A 23,341-nucleotide genomic window follows, 5' to 3' on the forward strand; every position below is an offset into this window, starting at 1 on the left:
AGGGGAGGCTAGTTGTGGTACCATCAAGGGGGAGGCTAGTTGTGGTACCATCAAGGGGAGGCTAGTTGTGGTACCATCAAGGGGGAGGCTAGTTGTGGTACCATCAAGGGGAGGCTAGTTGTGGTACCATCAAGGGGAGGCTAGTTGTGGTACCATCAAGGGGAGGCCAGTTGTGGTACCATCAAGGGGAGGCTAGTTGTGGTACCATCAAGGGGGAGGCTAGTTGTGGTACCATCAAGGGGGAGGCTAGTTGTGGTACCATCAAGGGGGAGGCTAGTTGTGGTACCTTCAAGGGGGAGGCTAGTTGTGGTACCATCAAGGGGAGGCTAGTTGTGGTACCATCAAGGGGGAGGCTAGTTGTAGTACCATCAAGGGGAGGCTAGTTGTGGTACCATCAAGGGGGAGGCTAGTTAGGGTACCGTCAAGGGGAGGCTAGTTAGGGTACCATCAAGGGGAGGCTAGTTAGGGTACCGTCAAGGGGAGGCTAGTTAGGGTACCATCAAGGGGAGGTTAGTTAGGGTACCATCAAGGGGAGGCTAGTTAGGGTACCATCAAGGGGAGGCTAGTTAGGGTATCATCAAGGGGAGGCTAGTTAGGGTACCATCAAGAGAAGATTAAAGTTACAGTTACAGTCGCCGATTATGATATTACTGATACGGATGCTACAGTGTAAAGGTTATTGTGACAGGTATTACGACTCTGCTCATAGCCGAGGGCAGGTTAACTCAGCTGTGGACAGTTTCACCCAGCTGTGGACAGTTTCACCCAGCTGTAGACAGTTTCACACAGCTGTGGACAGTTTCATCCAGCTGTGGACAGTTTCACACAGCTGTGGACAGTTTCACACAGCTGTGGACAGTTTCACCCAGCTGTGGACAGTTTCACCCAGCTGTGGACAGTTTCACACAGCTATGGACAGTTTCACCCAGCTGTGGACCGTTTCACCCAGCTGTGGACAGTTTCACTCAACTGAGGATAGTTTCATTCAGCTGAGGACAGTGTTATACAGCCGATTACTGTGTCATTCTGACGAGAACATTCTAACCCTTCAGGCATGCTCTCAGGCTTAGTCCTAAAGGTTTCATTATCAGGAGCCATCCTCAGACTTCCCTCTTCAGGCATAAACCTCAAGTTTCTACCGACTAGCAATCCCCTCAAGCTTTCCCCTCAGGCGTCTCTTCCTCAGGCTTACCCCCTCCTCAGGCTTCCCCCTCCTCAGGCTTCCCCCTCCTCAGGCTTTCCCCTCCTCAGGCTTCCCCTCCTCAGACTTTTCCTTCAGGTTCCTCATCAAGTTGGTCATCATCATCGTTGGCCTCCAGCATGCAGAGTGGGCTGCGTTCCTCCTGGCAACTCTGGTCGGTCAAGTAGTAGTAGTGTTCGTAGGTCAAGGCGGAGCACCTGAGGACATCCCAAGGAACACCGTCAACCTTTTCTTCTCACACATACAATTGGATCATATCAACAAATGCATAAATTCAATACACAAACCTATGAATATAAATGAACACATGAAAGAACATAAGAAAAATAAGAAAACAGGAAACAGTAGAAGGTCAATATAGGCCCATGCGAGACAACGTGAGGCAATCCAGAAATCACAAGTCATATATACGTATTTATGGATAATATCATGGGAGAGGGTCGGGGTTGGCCCCCATCCTACCCCTTCATAATGCCAGGGGACATGGAATGGTTGGTCCCGAGACCATTGTTTTAACTCTTATTGAAATATCATCAGAGAGTTGAATGCTCTAACCTTAACAAAAGTGATCTCACTTACCACTTACCTCTAGCTCCTTAGGGACTCTTATTTCACCTCTTTTTCTTCGTCATAAGACCTTCTAGTTATCTTTATTATTGATAATATTCCTATTAACTCTTTTCTTATATGTCAACCTTTTCGCCTTTCACATCCTATTCTTACCTTATGAATTGACTTGCTCTTCTACCCTTCATAATGGTCCGAAATGTAGTCGCCTCCTTTATTTTCACATGTGTGAGTTTAGTGTTTAAACTTTATGTATGTTTTGTAACGATATTGTTTAATATAACCTTTTTATTAAGTTGCTAACGGAATACAATTTAATTTTATAGCTCTTCATTTAATTTACAATTTATAATAAAACAAGTTTCAATAGAATAACATTGATTGCCCTGTTTTATAATTTAATGTGAAACTTGGCCTTGCTATTTTGAACACAACTTAATCGGTGGTCGTATCTTTGACAGACACACGAAGTTGTTGTTTTACAGACATCAGCCTAATTCTCTGTTTGGTTTTATATTAAGCACGAAAATTCTTGCTCACACGAACAGCGTTGGGAATTCTAGCATTATGTTTACAGCATTTACTTAATAAGGAAGAATACAGCAATAACTTAATACTGTACTCGTGTACTGTAATGTGTTAACCTGCAAATTTTAAAAGCCTTACCTTGAGGTTACCTTGAGGTGCTTCCGGGGCTTAGTGTCCCCGCGGCCCGGTCGTCGACCAGGCCTCCTGGTTGATATGACAGAAACAAAAGAAGCAGCAGTAGCGGGAGTGCCGCAACAGTCATTACTCACAACTGAATTCCTTACTGCTACAACAATTCCTTTCCGCTACAACAATTCCTTTCCGCTACAACAATTCCTTTTCGCTACGACAATTCCTTTCTGCTACAACAATTCCTTTCCGCTACAACAATTCCTTTCCACTACAACAATTCCTTACCGCTACAACAATTCCTTTCTGCTACAACAATTCCTTTTCGCTACGACAATTCCTTACCGCTACAACAATTCCTATCCGCTACAACAATTCCTTTCCACTACAACAATTCCTTTCCGCTACAACAATTCCTTTCCACTACAACAATTCCTTACCGCTACAACAATTCCTTTCCACTACAACAATTCCTTACCACTACAACAATTCCTTACCGCTACAACAATTCCTTACCACTACAACAATTCCTTACCACTACAACAATTCCTTACCGCTACAACAATTCCTTACCGCTACAACAATTCCTTACCACTACAACAATTCCTTACCGCTATAACAATCCCTTACCGCTATAACAATTCCTTACTGCTATAACAATTCCTTACCGCTATAACAATTCCTTACCGATATAACAATTCCTTACCGCTATAACAATTCCTTACCGCTATAACAATTCCTTACCTCTACAACAATTCCTTACCGCTACAACAATTCCTTACCGCTACAACAATTCCTTACCACTACAACAATTCCTTACCGCTATAACAATTCTTTACCGCTACAACAATTCCTTACCGCTATAACAATTCCTTACCGCTACAACAATTCCTTACCGCTATAACAATTCCTTACCGCTACAACAATTCCTTACCACTACAACAATTCCTTACCGCTGCAACAATTCCTTACCGCTATAACAATTCCTTACCGCTATAACAATTCTTTACCGCTACAACAATTCCTTACCGCTACAACAATTCCTTACCGCTGCAACAATTCCTTACCGCTACAACAATTCCTTACCGCTGCAACAATTCCTTACCGCTATAACAATTCCTTACCGCTATAACAATTCCTTACCGCTACAACAATTCCTTACCGCTACAACAATTCCTTACCGCTGCAACAATTCCTTACCGCTACAACAATTCCTTACCGCTACAACAATTCCTTACCACTGCAACAATTCCTTACCATTATAACAATTCCTTACCACTACAACACTTCCTTACCATTACAAAATCTCCTCCGCCTCAACAACATTTCTCCTCCCAAGTAAAACTCTCGCTGCTTAAATAATAACTATCATGCATATGTAACCAAACAAAACTTGAAAAAAAGCTTCGATGTTTTATTAATAGGTTATGTTAAAACCTTAATAATATAATTTTGAACTCGTTTACAAAAAAGTGGCAATTTGTACTTTTTTTGCAAGCTTTCGCAAATTCTCGCGGAATGGTGAACACGGGCACATATAACCCTAGTATTCAGCGGAACCCTGGTTGGGAATCTCTGCTGTAGACCTTAGACCAAAAGCAGTACACAAACTTTCCATTCCTAAAGTCTTCACAATTGAACTAGAAAAAAAGAGTGTGTCATTACCATCCCTCCTGACGCTTGGCGGGCGCCTGGGTGTAGGAGAAGCAGGGGGCATCTGGTAGAGCAGTAGGGGGGTTGCTGAAGGGGTCAGTGTGGGGCGGGGGGCGCCGCACACACGAACTACTGTGCCTGCAACAGTAACACAAGAATATACAACAGTTAATCCCTCTCCAAACAGGTACTGGCACACAACAACCACTCTCCAAACAGGTACTGGCACACAACAACCACTCTCCAAACAGGTACTGGCACACAACAACCACTCTCCAAACAGGTACTGGCACACAACAAACACTCTCCAAGCAAGTACTGGCAAGTAGTGGTAATGACGGCTTAGCAGTAAGTTTGGGTTTTGGGCAAAACTTACCGTTGCGCAATCACTCAATTTTGGGTCCGAAGTTCTGACCTAATTACTTACTTCTGCGCCGTCACCGTTTTTAGGGTTAATTTTTAAATTCTAAAAACGGTGTAAATAGGAGTCCCAATTCGTCTCCTCAGTATTAAGGAATTTTTATTGAGAACAAAATTTACTCTACTGTTCCCGTTTAAAGTAAAGTTAAGTTCAGACGAAGTCCATTTTCAGAGAATAAGTTCATTAGGAGTTTGATAAGTAATTCCCAGTATCAGATGTTCTTGGACCCTGCTCTATACGTATATAAGTGTATTTTCGCTACTAACAGTATATTTTCCCTGAAATTTAAAACGGGTATATTTCAGACGTATAAATAAAATAAAATAGAGTTATCACGCTCAGACTCTTGTCCCCTCCCCCCGGCCTTAGTTTATTCTTATAACTTCACTACTATCAGCCAAATTTCCCTGAAATTTAAAATAGACATATTTCAGACATAGTAAAGAAAGAAAATAGAGTTATCGAGTTATAGCTCTTGTTCCCCGACATTGTTCACTCTTATAACTTAACTACTATCATTCCAATTTCCTTGAAATTTAAAATAGGAATATTTTAGATTTAGTAAGAAACGAAAATAGTTACCGAGTCCCAGCTTTTGTCCTCCGCCTTAGTTTAGTCTTATAATTTTGCTTCTATCACCCCAATTTCCTCGAAATTTAAAGTAGGCATTATTCAAATATAGTTAAAAAATGAAAATAGTGTTACCAAGCTCCAGCTCCAACAGTCGGCCTTAGTTCACTCTTATATCTTTGCTACTAACAGTTCATTTTTTGCAAAATTTAAAACAATCATATTTCAGATGTAGTAAGAAAATAAAATATAGTTACCAAGATATAACTCCTGTCCTCCGCCTTAGTTCGCTCCTGTATTTTCGCTATTAACAGTTCAACCTCCTCCAGATTTGAACCTAGTTATTTCGGACGTAGTAAACAAGATAAAGTTAGCTACCAAGCTCTGGCTCTTGTCCTCCGCCTTAGTTCACTCTCATAACTTCGCTTATAACAGATCAATCCCGGCAAAATTTAAAACAGGTGTATTTTAGACTTAGTAAGAAAAAAAAACAGTGTTACCGAGTTTCAGCTCATGTCCCCTGTCTTAGTTCCCTCTTGTATTTTCACTGTTAGCAGTTAAATTTCCTTAAGAATTAAAATATGGATATTTCAGACTCATTAAGAACAAATAAGATAGTTACAAAGCTCTGGCTTATGTCACCCTGCCTTAGTTCAATGTTCATGAAACTTATTATTTCTGAACAAGTAACTTAGCTCCCTCGCATTTATCAACATAAACATTCATCCCAGATTAAAGTACAAACTTATCTGTGTAGGTAAACATGAGTCATGACCTCTCCTTCAATACTCATGTGTGCTTATCTGTGCAAATACACGCACAGGTAGGGATAACTGCCCATAACAAGCCTATCATTGTAATTATTGTCAGCTCACGCCAAATAAAATAATCTCTCTCTCTCTCTCTCTCCATTCCCCCTCGTTTACACTACAGCTGCCTCCCCTTAATCATCTCACCCGTGCCCGCCCACTCGCTTAGCTCCTCCCTCACTCCCCCCACCCTTATCCCCCCCCCCCCGCATCTCACCCCCTTCCCCAACTCCACCCAAACCAGCCCCCTCCCCAGATCCCTTCTCAACTTTTCCCGCAAATTTTTTAATTTGTTTTGCATCTCTCAGTTTACCCGTTCTACATCTATAGCTCTGTAATATTCTGTTATTATCTGTTCCGTGAGACGAAGTCTCATGGAACAATGTTTCTTGTAAAATAGCTATTTCTAGGCATTTTACTATATTTTGTCATGACCCAAGTGTAAACCCACAATGTCTCTATACTCTTTGCTTGTTCTTACATGTTCTCACAGCTCACTACACTTTCTTGCAAGTTTCATCCGCTCTTTACATATGTTTACATGTTCTCTGTACTTTTTGTTATACATTCTCCATGTTCTTAAATATTCACCAAATGTTCATTCCATATTTTTATGTTCTCCCAAGTTCATAGAATTTTCTTATATGTTCTCTAAACAACTTGTTACATTCTTACATGTTCTTTGCATTATTCATGATCTCTGCAAGTTCAATTCATGTTCTTTGCATGTTCTCTCTGTTCTTTTCATGTTCTTACATGTTCCATGTTTGTTTTTTAAACCAAATGTACAATTGTTTCTGTCAATCAGTAACTAGTTCATTGTTATGTATTATCAACAGCAATACTGTTTGAAAACAAATTTTGTTGCAAATTATTTAGTTATTTACAAATTTATTTAGTTATTTACAAATTATTTATTAAAAAGTATTTATTTTAGTTACAAAATTATTTATTTATTTAGTTATTAACAAAATTAATTATTTATTTAGTTATTAACAAAATTAATTATTTATTTATTTAAAAATTATTCATTTCAAAGTACTTATTTATTTCAGAGTTTTTATTTTTAAAATACCATGACAATGTATTTCTCTTTATCAAATTAATATTTCCTAGTGTCACTGTTCTTAAACAAAGCTACACTTTGTGCAGTAACAAATTTACTAAAACAATCGTTTCTTTACGTTTCTTAACTAAAATCACTCTTCACTGAACTGAATATAGTCAAGTGTAAAATTTTTGCATCATTTCTTAACTAAAATAACTTCATTCGAAAAATAGTCAAGAGATTCTTCCAACACTTTTCTTAACTAACATTATACTTTGTGGTGTAAGAAAAATTGTCAAAGGTAATTTCTTCATAATATTTCTAAACAAAAATTACTCTCCGAGACATCTTTACGCATTAAATGATACTCTCATAACATCTTTATGCTCCAATGATACTCTCTAAGACATCTTTCGCTCATTTTAAGACTCTCTCCAAGACATCTTCATGCTTCAAATAATACTCTTATACCCTCTTTATGTAAGACTGGATACACTCAAAGCCATCAAGGTTACTCATAGAGAAATCAAAGATATACTCAGAGCCATCAAAGATAATCTAAAAAACATCAAGGATGCTCCTCGAAACATTTTTATACAACAAAGTTTCGTTCAAGAACATCTTCGCAGACATTAGGATACTTTCCAGGACACTAAGCCATTACTTCCAACATCTTAAGATAATCTTTTCATAACACAACACAGCTTATTTACAAATGCACTTTCAATAGTCAAGGATAACTTTTGTAAGTCATACGTAAACTACGGTTTGAATTAAATTTACTAAGACACATCATTATGTAGTCACACTCAACTTTAAGTATTATTTCAAACTAATCATGTACAACATTTCATATTATCTGTAACATTTCTTATTTATATAACTTCCATTAGGCAGAAGGTTTTCTCTGTCATATATATTATTAAGTTTTTTTTATTGAGATATGTCATGCAACGTGTTCAAACAATAAATTTTAGTAACTTTATATTATATGTCTGACAAAATTTTCTATCAACATAATACAAAGGTACATGTAACTTGCATAACTTACTTACTAAACTTATCTTACTTAACGTAACTTATTTAAAGCATCATCTTATTCTCTCTGAAACATCAACTCCTCATTTATTATTTATTTACCCGGACAACACTCTTTCACAGTTACAGATACAAACATATAAAAACTTACATGAAATACCCATGACCCATACACTTTCACATAAATTGCATAAATACACAAAATATCCGTCACAATCTCATCTACACATACATTTACATTCGCAAATTAGCATAAACTTATTTAAATACAAAACAAACAAAACACAAACTCTTCCTTATATACGAAACAGGTCGAAACTTACACACATATAATTACATTCACAAATTTTTATTCAACTTACACAAATGCTAATTTCAAAATTTTACTTGCACATACACACTTTCTAAACTTTACAATCTCTATTTTACATACAAATTCTTTACAAACCTATACAAATGCTTACAATCTCAATTACACTCCCGAACTTAAGCAAACTTAAACACTTTTACAAAACTTACTCAAATACTCAGTTCACTAACTTACAGAAACAAATACAGACTTTCACATGCACACATACTTTCAGTTCATTAACTTACTTTCTCAACCTTTCACAAGCTCTTTTGTATATACCAATTCTCTCAAACTTGCACATATTACATAAACTTAGACAAACTAGGCACAACTCACAAACATCTTGTCCTCTAACCTAATCTCTTTCAGACCTTTGTGTATTTATTGCGTTTGATATAATTTGTTCTTATTCTTTATCATTCACCTAACCTTTCAGATGAGTTTATTATGTTGGGCATATTTTTGGGCAATATATTATCCTAACATTTTACAGATATAGTTTTTGTTTAAGTGAATTCATACATTTTCTCCTCTTTGTATGTTATGTTTAAATATTTGATTAAGATCCACCTTCTCTCCAAACCTCCCTTTCCTTTCTCAATTTAATATCCCCTTGTACACCTAACCTTTTTCTCCCTCTTTTATCAGTGAATGTGTGTGTCTTAATGTCTTAGCTTTTTCTGCCTCTTTCTCAGCCTTTGTTTTCTGTCAATGTCTTTTCACTGTCTCTGTCTCTGTCTTCGTCTATAAGTCAATTGTCTTAGTGTGTTATCTTTTTTTATCTACTTATCTTAATCTCAGACTCGCAATTTCTCTTATTTCATCTCATTATATTTCTATCTTTTCTCTATCTCAGTCAGTCAGTCTCTCTTCTGTCTTTCTTTCTCTCCTGGTCTCAAGTATTAGTTTCTCTGACTCTCTAATTATATTACTACTAAAATGAAGAAATTCAAATACAAATTAATGCAAGCAACTAAAATATAAAGTAAAGAAAATAAAAGAAGGAGGAAAAGGTTAGGTGTACAAGTCCAGTAGGATGACCCTAGGAGCACTAACCTCACCGCCCAGTAGGGTGACCCTAGGAGCACTAACGTCACCGCCCAGTAGGGTGACCCTAGGAGCACTAACCTCACCGCCCAGTAGGGTGACCCTAGGAGCACTAACCTCACCGCCCAGTAGGGTGACCCTAGGAGCACTAACCTCACAGCCCAGTACGGTGACCCTAGGAGCACTAACTTCACCGCCCAGTAGGGTAACCCTGGGGGCACTAACCTCACCGCCCAGTAGGATGACCCTAGGAGCACTAACCTCACCGCCCAGTAGGGTGACCCTAGGAGCACTAACCTCACCGCCCAGTAGGGTAACCCTGGGGACACTAACCTCACCGCCCAGTAGGGTGACCCTAGGAGCACTAACCTCACCACCCAATAGGGTGACCTTAGGGGCACTAACCTCACCGCCCAGTAGGGTGACCCTAGGAGCACTAACCTCACCGCCCAGAAGGTTGACCCTAGGAGCACTAACCTCACCGCCCAGTAGGGTAACCCTGGGAGCACTAACCTCACTACCCAGTAGGGTGACCCTAGGAGCACTAACCTCACCGCCCAGTAGGGTAACCCTGGGGGCACTAACCTCACCACCCAGTAGGGTGACCTTAGGGGCACTAACCTCACCGCCCAGTAGGGTGACCCTAGGAGCACTAACCTCACCGCCCAGAAGGTTGACCCTAGGAGCACTAACCTCACCGCCCAGTAGGATGACCCTAGGAGCATTAACCTCACTGCCCAGAAGGGTGACCCTAGCAGCACTAACCTCACCGCCCAGTAGGGTAACCCTAGTAGCACTAACCTCACCGCCCAGTACGGTGACCCTAGGAGCACTAACCTCACCGCCCAGTAGGGTGACCCTAGGAGCACTAACCTCACCGCCCAGTAGGGTGACTCTAGGAGCACTAACCTCACCGCCCAGTAGGGTAACCCTAGGATCACTAACCTCACCGCCCAGTACGGTGACCCTAGGATCACTAACCTCACCGCCCAGTAGGGTGACCCTAGGAGCACTAACCTCACCGCCCAGTAGGATGACCCTAGAAGCACTAACCTCACCACCCAGTAGGGTGACCCTAGGAGCACTAACCTCACCGCCCAGTAGGGTGACCCTAGTAGCACTAACCTCACCGCTCAGTAGGGTGACCCTAGGAGCACTAACCTCACCACCCAATAGGATGACCCTAGGAGCACTAACCTCACCGCCCAGTAGGGTGACCCTAGGAGCACTAACCTCACCGCCCAGTAGGGTGACCCTAGGAGCACTAACCTCACCGCCCAATAGGGTGACCCTAGGAGCACTAACCTCACCGCCCAGTAGGGTGACCCTAGGAGCACTAACCTCACCGCCCAGTAGGGTGACCCTAGGAGCAGTAACCTCACTGCCCAGTAGGGTGACCCTAGGAGCACTAACATCACCGCCCAGTAGGATGACCCTAGGAGCACTAACCTCACCGCCCAGTAGGGTGACCCTAGGAGCACTAACCTCACCGCCCAGTAGGGTGACCATAGGAGCACTAACCTCACAGCCCAGTACGGTGACCCTAGGAGCACTAACTTCACCGCCCAGTAGGGTAACCCTGGGGGCACTAACCTCACTACCCAGTAGGGTGACCTTAGGGGCACTAACCTCACCGTCCAGTAGGGTAACCCTGGGGGCACTAACCTCACCACCCAGTAGGGTGACCTTAGGGGCACTAACCTCACTGCCCAGAAGGGTGACCCTAGCAGCACTAACCTCACTGCCCAGTAGGGTGACCCTAGGAGCACTAACCTCACCGCCCAGTAGGATGACCCTAGGAGCACTAACCTCACCGCCCAGTAGGGTGACCCTAGGAGCACTAACCTCACCGCCCAGTAGGGTGACCCTAGGAGCACTAACCTCACCGCCCAGTAGGGTGACCTTAGGAGCACTAACCTCACCGCCCAGTAGGGTGACCTTAGGGGCACTAACCTCACCGCCCAGTAGGGTGACCTTAGGGGCACTAACCTCACTGCCCAGAAGGGTGACCCTAGCAGCACTAACCTCACTGCCCAGTAGGGTGACCCTAGGAGCACTAACCTCACCGCCCAGTAGGATGACCCTAGGAGCACTAACCTCACCGCCCAGTAGGGTGACCCTAGGAGCACTAACCTCACCGCCCAGTAGGGTAACCCTGGGGGCACTAACCTCACCACCCAGTAGGGTGACCTTAGGGGCACTAACCTCACTGCCCAGAAGGGTGACCCTAGCAGCACTAACCTCACTGCCCAGTAGGGTGACCCTAGGAGCACTAACCTCACCGCCCAGTAGGATGACCCTAGGATCACTAACCTCACCGCCCAGTACGATGACCCTAGGAGCACTAACCTCACCGCCCAGTAGGGTGACCCTAGGAGCACTAACCTCACCGCCCAGTAGGATGACCCTAGGAGCACTAACCTCACCGCCCAGTAGGGTGACCCTAGGAGCACTAACCTCACCGCCCAGTAGGGTGACCCTAGTAGCACTAACCTCACCGCCCAGTAGGGTGACCCTAGGAGCACTAACCTCACCGCCCAGTAGGATGACCCTAGGAGCACTAACCTCACCGCCCAGTAGGGTGACCCTAGGAGCACTAACCTCACCGCCCAGTAGGGTGACCCTAGGAGCACTAACCTCACCGCCCAGTAGGATGACCCTAGGAGCACTAACCTCACCGCCCAGTAGGGTGACCCTAGGAGCACTATCCTCACCACCCAGTAGGGTGACCCTAGGAGCACTAACCTCACCGCCCAGTAGGGTGACCCTAGGAGCACTAACCTCACCGCCCAGTAGGGTGACCCTAGAAGCACTAACCTCACCGCCCAGTAGGGTGACCCTAGGAGAACTAACCTCACCGCCCAGTAGGGTGACCCTAGGAGCATTAACCTCACCGCCCAGTAGGGTGACCCTAGGAGCACTAACCTCACCGCCCAGTAGGGTAACCCTGGGGGCACTAACCTCACTGCCCAGTAGGGTGACCTTAGGGGCACTAACCTCACCGCCCAGTAGGGTAACCCTGGGGGCACTAACCTCACCACCCAGTAGGGTGACCTTAGGGGCACTAACCTCACTGCCCAGAAGGGTGACCCAAGCAGCACTAACCTCACTGCCCAGTAGGGTGACCCTAGGAGCACTAACCTCACCGCCCAGTAGGATGACCCTAGGAGCACTAACCTCACCGCCCAGTAGGGTGACCCTAGGAGCACTAACCTCACCGCCCAGTAGGGTGACCCTAGGAGCACTAACCTCACTGCCCAGTAGGGTGACCTTAGGGGCACTAACCTCACCGCCCAGTAGGGTAACCCTGGGGGCACTAACCTCACCACCCAGTAGGGTGACCTTAGGAGCACTAACCTCACTGCCCAGAAGGGTGACCCTAGCAGCACTAACCTCACTGCCCAGTAGGGTGACCCTAGGAGCACTAACCTCACCGCCCAGTAGGATGACCCTAGGAGCACTAACCTCAACGCCCAGTAGGGTGACCCTAGGAGCACTAACCTCACCGCCCAGTAGGGTGACCCTAGGAGCACTAACCTCAACGCCCAGTACGGTGACCCGAGGAGCACTAACCTCACCGCCCAGTAGGATGACCCTAGGAGCACTAACCTCACCGCCCAGTAGGGTAACCCTGGGGGCACTAGCCTCACCACCCAGTAGGGTGACCTTAGGGGCACTAACCTCACCGCCCAGTATAGTGACCCTAGGAGCACTAACCTCACCGCCCACAAGGGTGACCCTAGGAGCACTAACCTCACTGCCAAGTAGGGTGACCCTAGCAGCACTAACCTCACCACCCAGTAGGGTGACCCTAGGAGCACTAACCTCACCGCCCAGTAGGGTGACCCTAGGAGCACTAACCTCAACGCCCAGTACGGTGACCCTAGGAGCACTAACCTCACCGCCCAGTAGGGTAACCCTGGGGGCACTAACCTCACTACCCAGTAGGGTGACCTTAGGGGCACTAACCTCACCGCCCAGTAGGGTAACCCTGGGGGCACTAACCTCTCCACCCAGTAGGGTGACATTAGGGGCACTAACCTCACTGCCCACAAGGGTGACCCTAGCAGCACTAACCTCACTGCCCAGTAGGGTGACCCTAGGAGCACTAACCTCACCGCCCAGTAGGATGACCCTAGGAGCACTAACCTCACCGCCCAGTAGGGTGACCCTAGGAGCACTAACCTCACCGCCCAGTAGGGTAACCCTGGGGCACTAACCTCACCACACAGTAGGGTGACCTTAGGGGCACTAACCTCAATGCTCAGAAGGGTGACCCTAGCAGCACTAACCTCACCGCCCAGTAGGGTGACCCTAGGAGCACTAACCTCACCGCCCAGTAGGGTGACCCTAGGAGCACTAACCTCACCGCCCAGTAGGGTGACCCAAGGAGCACTAACCTCACCGCCCAGTAGGGTGACCCTAGGAGCACTAACCTCACAGCCCAGTACGGTGACCCTAGGAGCACTAACCTCACCGCCCAGTAGGGTAACCCTGGGGGCACTAACCTCACTACCCAGTAGGGTGACCTTAGGGGCACTAACCTCACCGCCCAGTAGGGTAACCCTGGGGGCACTAACCTCACCACCCAGTAGGGTGACCTTAGGGGCACTAACCTCACTGCCCAGAAGGGTGACCCTAGCAGCACTAACCTCACTGCCCAGTAGGGTGACCCTAGGAGCACTAACCTCACCGGCCAGTAGGATGACCCTAGGAGCACTAACCTCACCGCCCAATAGGGTGACCCTAGGAGCACTAACCTCACCGCCCAGTAGGGTAACCCTGGGGGCACTAACCTCACCACCCAGTAGGGTGACCTTAGGGGCACTAACCTCACTGCCCAGAAGGGTGACCCTAGCAGCACTAACCTCACTGCCCAGTAGGGTGACCCTAGGAGCACTAACCTCACCGCCCAGTAGGATGACCCTAGGAGCACTAACCTCACCGCCCAGTAGGGTGACCCTAGGAGCACTAACCTCACCGCCCAGTAGGGTAACCCTGGGGCACTAACCTCACCACCCAGTAGGGTGACCTTTGGGGCACTAACCTCAATGCTCAGAAGGGTGACCCTAGCAGCACTAACCTCACTGCCCAGTAGGGTGACCCTAGGAGCACTAACCTCACTGCCCAGTAGGATGACCCTAGGAGCACTAACCTCACCGCCCAGTTGGGTGACCCTAGGAGCACTAACCTCACCGCCCAGTAGGGTGACCCTAGGAGCACTAACTTCAACGCCCAGTACGGTGACCCTAGGAGCACTAACCTCACCGCCCAGTAGGGTAACCCTGGGGGCACTAACCTCACCGCCCAGTACGGTGACCCTAGGATCACTAATCTCACCGCCCAGTAGGGTAACCCTGGGGGCACTAACCTCACCACCCAGTATGGTGACCTTAGGGGCACTAACCTCACCGCCCAGTAGGGTAACCCTGGGGGCACTAACCTCACTACCCAGTAGGGTGACCTTAGGGGCACTAACCTCACTGCCCAGAAGGGTGACCCTAGGAGCACTAACCTCACTGCCCAATAGGGTGACCCTAGGAGCACTAACCTCACTGCCCAGTAGGATGACCCTAGGAGCACTAACCTCACCGCCCAGTAGGGTGACCCTAGGAGCACTAACCTCACCGCCCAGTAGGGTGACCCTAGGAGCACTAACCTCACCGCCCAGTAGGGTGACCCAAGGAGCACTAACCTCACCGCCCAGTAGGGTGACCCTAGGAGCACTAACCTCACAGCCCAGTACGGTGACCCTAGGAGCACTAACCTCACCGCCCAGTAGGGTAACCCTGGGGGCACTAACCTCACTACCCAGTAGGGTGACCTTAGGGGCACTAACCTCACCGCCCAGTAGGGTAACCCTGGGGGCACTAACCTCACCACCCAGTAGGGTGACCTTAGGGGCACTAACCTCACTGCCCAGAAGGGTGACCCTAGCAGCACTAACCTCACTGCCCAGTAGGGTGACCCTAGGAGCACTAACCTCACCGCCCAGTAGGATGACCCTAGGAGCACTAACCTCACCGCCCAATAGGGTGACCCTAGGAGCACTAACCTCACCGCCCAGTAGGGTAACCCTGGGGGCACTAACCTCACCACCCAGTAGGGTGACCTTAGGGGCACTAACCTCACTGCCCAGAAGGGTGACCCTAGCAGCACTAACCTCACTGCCCAGTAGGGTGACCCTAGGAGCACTAACCTCAACGCCCAGTACGGTGACCCTAGGAGCACTAACCTCACTGCCCAGTAGGATGACCCTAGGAGCACTAACCTCACCGCCCAGTAGGGTAACCCTGGGGGCACTAACCTCACCACCCAGTAGGGTGACCCTAGGAGCACTAACCTCACCGCCCAGTAGGATGACCCTAGGAGCACTAACCTCACCGCCTAGTAGGGTAACCCTGCGGGCACTAACCTCACCACCCAGTAGGGTGACCTTAGGGGCACTAACCTCACCGCCCAGTAGGGTGACCCTAGGAGCACTAACCTCACCGCCCACAAGGGTGACCCTAGGAGCACTAACCTCACTGCCAAGTAGGGTGACCCTAGCAGCACTAACCTCACCACCCAGTAGGGTGACCCTAGGAGCACTAACCTCACTGCCCAGTAGGATGACCCTAGGAGCACTAACCTCACCGCCCAGTAGGGTGACCCTAGGAGCACTAACCTCACCGCCCAGTAGGATGACCCTAGGAGCACTAACCTCACCGCCCAGTAGGGTGACCTTAGGGGCACTAACCTCACCGCCCAGTAGGGTGACCCTAGGAGCACTAACCTCACCGCCCAGTAGGGTGACCCTAGGAACACTAACCTCACCGCCCAGTAGGGTGACCTTAGGGGCACTAACCTCACCGCCCAGTAGGGTGGCCCTAGGAGCACTAACCTCACCGCCCAGAAGGGTGACCCTAGGAGCACTAACCTCACCGCCCAGTAGGGTGACCCTAGGAGCACTAACCTCACCGCCCAGTAGGGTGACCTTAGGAGCACTAACCTCACCGCCCAGTAGGGTGACCTTAGGGGCACTAACCTTACCGCCCAGTAGGGTGGCCCTAGGAGCACTAACCTCACCGCCCAGTAGGGTGACCCTAGGAGCACTAACCTCACCGCCCAGTAGGGTGACCCTAAGAGCACTAACCTCACCGCCCAGAAGGGTGACCCTAGGAGCACTAACCTCACCGCCCAGTAGGATGACCCTAGGAGCACTAACCTCACCGCCCAGTAGGGTAACCCTGGGGGCACTAACCTCACTACCCAGTAGGGTGACCTTAGGGGCACTAACCTCACTGCCCAGAAGGGTGACCCTAGGAGCACTAACCTCACCGCCCAATAGGGTGACCCTAGGAGCACTAACCTCACTGCCCAGTAGGATGACCCTTGGAACACTAACCTCACCGCCCAGTAGGGTAACCCTGGGGGCACTAACTTCACCACCCAGTAGCGTGACCTTAGGGGCACTAACCTCACCGCCCAGTAGGGTAACCCTGGGGGCACTAACCTCACTACCCAGTAGGGTGACCTTAGGGGCACTAACCTCACTGCCCAGAAGGGTGACCCTAGGAGCACTAACCTCACTGCCCAATAGGGTGACCCTAGGAGCACTAACCTCACTGCCCAGTAGGATGACCCTAGGAGCACTAACCTCACCGCCCAGTAGGGTGACCTTAGGGGCACTAACCTCACCGCCCAGTAGGGTGACCTTAGGGGCACTAACCTCACTGCCCAGAAGGGTGACCCTAGCAGCACTAACCTCACTGCCCAGTAGGGTGACCCTAGGAGCACTAATCTCACCGCCCAGTAGGATGACCCTAGGAGCACTAACCTCACCGCCCAGTAGGGTGACCCTAGGAGCACTAACCTCACCGCCCAGTAGGGTAACCCTGGGGGCACTAACCTCACCACCCAGTAGGGTGACCTTAGGGGCACTAACCTCACTGCCCAGAAGGGTGACCCTAGCAGCACTAACCTCACTGCCCAGTAGGATGACCCTTGGAACACTAACCTCACCGCCCAGTAGGGTAACCCTGGGGGCACTAACTTCACCACCCAGTAGCGTGACCTTAGGGGCACTAACCTCACCGCCCAGTAGGGTAACCCTGGGGGCACTAACCTCACTACCCAGTAGGGTGACCTTAGGGGCACTAACCTCACTGCCCAGAAGGGTGACCCTAGGAGCACTAACCTCACTGCCCAATAGGGTGACCCTAGGAGCACTATCCTCACCGCCAGTAGGGTGACCCTAGGGGCACTAACCTCACCGCCCAGTAGGGTAACCCTGGGGGCAGTAACCTCACCACCCAGTAGGGTGACCTTAGGGGCACTAACCTCACCGCCCAGAAGGGTGACCCTAGGAGCAATAACCTCACTGCCCAGTAGGGTGACCCTAGGAGCACTAACCTCACCGCCCAGAAGGTTGACCCTAGGAGCACTAACCTCACCTCCCAGTAGGATGACCCTAGGAGCACTAACCTCACCGCCCAGTAGGGTAACCCTGGGGGCACTAACCTCACCGCCCAGTAGGATGACCCTAGGAGCATTAACCTCACCGCCCAGTAGGGTGACCCTAGGAGCACTAACCTCACCGCCCAGTAGGGTGACCCTAGGAGCAGTAACCTCACCGCCCAGTAGGATGACCCTAGGAGCACTAACCTCACCGCCCAGTAGGGTAACCCTGGGGGCACTAACCTCACCACCCAGTAGGGTGACCTTAGGGGCACTAACCTCACCGCCCAGTAGGGTGACCCTAGGGGCACTAACTTCACCGCCCAGTAGGGTGACCCTTGGAGCACTAACCCCACCGCCCAGTACGGTGACCCTAGGAGAACTAACCTCACCGCCCAGTAGTGTGACCCTAGGAGCACTAACCTCACTGCCCAGTAGGGTGACCCTAGGGGCATAGCAGATTCGTCCACGGTCCACGACCAAGCGTTGGTATCCAAGTCAAACCGGCCACCGACCCAGTAATCAGTCGTCAACCCTGCAACACCATATTCCAATAGTTTGTATTATATATTTTATATTTATACACACACACACACACAAACACACATCAGTGAGAAAAAACCTGGTAACACATCTGAAGAGAAGGGACTTCGTGACAAATCGACAACATGGGTTCAGGGAGGGTAAATCTTGCCTGACAGGCTTAATAGAATTCTATGACCAGGTAACACAGATTAAGCAAGAAAGAGAGAGCTGGGCGGACTGCATTTTCTTGGATTGGCGGAAAGCTTTTGACACAGTACCGCATAAGAGGCTGGTACATAAGCTGGAGAGACAGGCAGGTGTAGCTGGTAGTAGTAGAGGGTAAGCGCCACAGACGATTTTTTTTTCAGGTCCAAAATCGTGTGTAGCGCTTGGGGGTTTTCAGGTTAAATATCGTGTGTAGCGCTGGGGGGGTTTAAGGTGAATTTGGGGAGTCACGGATTTGGGATTAAGGATTTCTTATGAGTGAGTAATTTCTGAGATTATAGAAGTTTGTTAAAAGTTCTTATGATGAAAATAAGTTCGTACAAGTTTGTTAAAGTTCTTATGGGAGAAATTCAAATTCGTGTTTATGAGCCAGGGTTTTCAGGTAAATTTTGTCAGTCACAGATTTTAGAAGTTGTTAAAGTTCTTATAATGAAATAATGTCATACGAGTTTGTTAAAGTTCTTATGATGAAAATAATTTCCGAGACTTTAGAAGTTTGTTAAACTTCTTATCATGAAATAATGTCATACGAGTTTTGTTAAGAGTTCTTATTTGTTTCTTACTTAGAAACTAGTATATTGCTATATATCTGATCATTTCACTACATCTGCCGCTCATACCTCACACCCCCTCCCTCACCCCCTTACATCACAATCTGTGGCCCACCTGTGTTTACTTTAGACCGTCAGCCAAACGTCGCATACAGGTTACCTCTTATCTTATCTTATCTTATCTTCTCCATAATATCTGGACCGTCCCTCTCCTTCATATTGTTCATTCATAGTTCCTTTTCATTAAACTATTCAGTTTTACATATATAAACAAAGTCAGGGACTAGCTCACGTTCCCACCTTAGTTTTACTAATACATCTTCTTTAGTATCCAATCATTTTCTTCGAGATTTAAAACACAGCTATTTCAAACGTATTAAAATACAATAATTTTGTTATCGAGCTCCAGCTCCTATCCCGCGCCTTAGTCCCCTGTCGTATAATGAATACTAACAGTCCAATCCCTCTAAAATTTAAAAATAATCATATTTCAAAAGTAGTTCAATACAGCAATTTAGTTACCGAGCTCCAGCTCTTATCCTCCACCTTAGTTCCCTCCCACATCTTCGTCAACCTAGTCAAATTCCCTGAAATTTTTACCCTCTGTATTTCAGACACAGTAAATAAGATCAAGTCAGTTACTGAGCTCCAGCTCTCATCCCCCGCCTTACTTCCCTCTCGTGTCTTCGGTATTATCCTATCAAATTCCCTGAAATTTCTACCCTCTGTATTTCAGAAGTAGTTTAGTAAATCCAAACAATTATCAAACTCTAGCTCTTGTCCCCCAGCTTAGTTCATTTGTACAAGATCGTTAGTAACAGATCAATTTTCCCCGAAATTTAAAGAAGACATACTTCAAAGTTAGTAAATAAGATCAAGTCAGTTACTGAGCTCCAGCTCTCGTCCCCACCTTAGTTCTCTCTCGTATATTTGTAAATAACCCATCAATTCCCCTGAAATTTTTACCCTCTGTATTTCAGACACCGTAAATAAGATCAAAACAGTAATCAAGCTCCAGCTCTCGTCCCCCACCTTAGTTCTCTCTCGTATATTTGTAAATAACCCATCAATTTCCCTGAAATTTTTACCCTCTGTATTTCAGACATAGTAAATATGATGTAAACAATTATAAAACTCTAGCTCTTGTCCTCTGTCCAAGTTCACTCTTGTAAATTCATTACTATCAGTCCAAATCCCCCTGAGATTTAAACACCCAACTACATTTTCAGACATAGTAAATAAAAACTAGTTCAGTTATCAAGTTTCAACTCTTGTCCCCCAGCTTAGTTCATTTTGTACAAGTTCTTTATTTTCCAACTAAATCACCCTGAGATTTAAGATCACCTTATTTTCTAACGTAGTAAAATTAATCTGGACATTAGCCAAGCTCCATTTCCTCTGTCTTAGATCATCGAACATAAATATATCCGATCAAGTCCCTCTCCAGCCTAACTCTTTATCAGATTGGTCACAAAACCCCAACCTGTGTAATTATCTTTCATCCCCAACGTATCCAAACCTTCAATAATCATCATACTGTATTTGCATATTTTCTCTATATTCAGCTGTGTTCTTCACATTTTTTCCATGTTTTCTGTGTTCATTCCATGTTCTACAAATGTTCACAGCATGCTCAGTTCAAATTTTTTCTACCATTTTCCCCGTATGTTCACTATGTTCTTTGTCATATTTTCATGTACATCATATGTTCTCTGTTTAACTTTTATACTCAATATTCATGTTCTCAATGTTCTTAGCTTGTTCTTCACATGTTCAGTGTTCATTCTTTGTATTCCCTATGTTCCTTATCATGTCTTCATATTCTCTATAAGTTCATATTCCCTGCATGTTCACTCTATTCATCAACTTTTTCTTACATGTTTTCTGTGTTCACTGTATGTTCACTGTGTTCATTCCCCTACTGAACCTCAATTTTTGTTATGTTCTTTGTTTCTTTAAACTAATTTGTTTCTTCCATTCACTAACTAGTTCTTTGTCAAATAATATTATACTGCAATACAGTTCCCTCAACAATTTTAGTCACCCAGTTTTTATTTGCAAAACTATGTCAAAGTAATTCTCGTAGTCAACTTAATAGTTCTACCAACCCCGTTCTTAAACGAATCTACACTTTATTCAGTTCCAAATTTACAAAGACAAACCTTTCTTGTAACTTCTTAACTAAAAATATTTCGCCAATCAACTAAAACATAGTCACTTTCCTCATTTCTCAACTAAACTTATTATCCAATCAACCAAAAAATAGTCAAAGGAATCTTACCATCACTGTTCTTAACTAAAATAATCTTTCTCTTCGCAAAAGATAGTCAAAGTAAACGTTTCCAATACTGTTCATAACTAAACTTATTCCCTAGTCATCAGAAAATAACCGTGTTCTTCATGTTTCATTGTCATTTCATAACTAAAATTATCCATCAATCAACAGAAAAAGTCATATTCATCATCATTGTTCCTAACTAAAATTATGTTTTCGTCAAGTAATAAAAAATAACCAAAGATATCATTCATCTCTGTTCTAAACTGACATTATACTTTGGGGAGCACAAAAAATAGTCTCCCTCATCATACTTGTCTTTTTCCTTAACTAAAAGTTAATCTCAGTCATCAAAATGTTATTCTCTAAGTAACCTTTCGTTCATCAGAGAAACTTTCTAAGACATCTTCGTTCATTAAAATTAATCTCAGAGGCATAAAAGTTATTCTGAGCTATCAAAGTTATTCTCAGAGCTAACAAAATTATTCTCGATGTCATCAAAAAGTATTTTCTCGTTCATCAAAGTTAATCTCAGAGTTAACAAAGGTAATCTCTAACTCACTCTCGTTCATCAAAGTTGTACTCAAAGACATCCTTTGAGACATCAAAGACATCCTTTAAGACATCAAAGTTATTCTCAGAGGCGTAAAAGCTATTCTCAGAGACATAAAAGTTATTCTCAGAGACATGAAAGTTATTCTCAGAGACATAAAAGTTATTCTCTAAGTAACCTTTCGTTCGTCAGAGAAACTTTCTAAGACATCTTCGTTCATTAAAGTTAATCTCAGAGGCATAAAAGTCATTCTCAGAGCTATCAAACTTGTTCTCAAAGTCATCAAAGTTATTCCAAGAGACGTCAAAGTTAATCTAAGACATCATCTTTCATCAAAGATATTCTCTCTAAGCCATCAATGTTCTTCTCTAAGACATAAAAAGTTATTCTCTGAGCTAACAAAATACTACTCATGTTCTCAAAGTCATCAAAGTTATTCTAAGAGCTAACAAAAGTTATTCTCAGAGTCACCTTCGTTCTTCAGAGAAACTTTCCAAAACATCTTTGTTCATCAAAGTTATTCTCGGAGTCATCAAAATGTATTCTCTAACTCACTTTTGTTCATTAAAGTTAATTTCTATGTTATAAAAGTTATTCTCGGAGACATCTAAAGTTAATCTTGCTCATCAAAGTTGTTCTCTAAGACATAAAAGTTATTCTCAGAGTCATCAAAGTTGTTCTCTAAGACATCAATGTTGTTCTCTAAGACACCAAAGATGTTCTCTAAATCATAAAAGTTAATCTCTAAGTCACCTTCGTTCATTAGAGAAACTTTCCAACCCATCTTCGTTGATCAAAGTTATTCTCAGTCATCAAAGTAATCTCTAATTCGCCTTCATTCTCCAAAAAGTTGTTCTCTAAGACGCCTTCGTTCATCAAAGAAACTCTCCTTCTTCCATCATGTTATTCTTTAAGAGATATTCAGTCATAAAATTTTTCTCCAAAATGTAACTAGTTCGGCTTTTCATACTAAACCTGCACTTCTGTTAAAATATATTTTCTTAGTCACTTTACCCTAAAACTATTCTCTGAACTACACTGTTCAAACCTACGTAACCTATCCTCTCCACCCAATGTTACTTAGTTAACGTATCGTTCCTAAACCTAACTTTACCTATCCTAACTTAACTTACCTTACCTTTACCTATCTTACCTAACTTAACCTGCATAACCTAACTTTACCTATCCTAACATAACTTACCTTACCTTACCTATCATACCTAACTTTACCTAACCTAACCTATCCTGCTTAACCTAACTTGCGTACATTTACCTAACTTAACCTGCTTAACCTAACTTTACCTAACCTAACCTTACGTATCTTACCTAACTTACCTAACCTGCTTATCCTAACTTACCTTACCTATCTTACCTAACTTAACCTAACCTATCCTGCTTAACCTAACTTAC

At 45.3% G+C, this 23,341-nt stretch overlaps 1 protein-coding gene across 1 annotated transcript in view; it reads right to left on the reverse strand.

Annotated features, from left to right (window-relative positions):
• Positions 1-1,238: 1,238 nt before the first annotated feature.
• Positions 1,239-23,341, reverse strand: part of LOC123762369 (uncharacterized) — a 131,788-nt gene continuing 109,685 nt past the window's right edge. The window contains exons 8-10 of the mRNA XM_069324033.1: positions 18,226-18,337; positions 4,091-4,216; positions 1,239-1,398 (exon numbers count right to left, since the gene is read on the reverse strand). Of these exons, the coding sequence (XP_069180134.1) occupies positions 1,263-1,398; positions 4,091-4,216; positions 18,226-18,337 (374 nt within the window). The 3' untranslated portion in view covers positions 1,239-1,262. The remainder of the gene's footprint in view (positions 1,399-4,090; positions 4,217-18,225; positions 18,338-23,341) is intronic.

This window comes from Procambarus clarkii, chromosome 2 (genome assembly GCF_040958095.1).
Source record: "Procambarus clarkii isolate CNS0578487 chromosome 2, FALCON_Pclarkii_2.0, whole genome shotgun sequence".
Taxonomy (NCBI): Eukaryota; Metazoa; Arthropoda; class Malacostraca; order Decapoda; family Cambaridae; genus Procambarus; species Procambarus clarkii.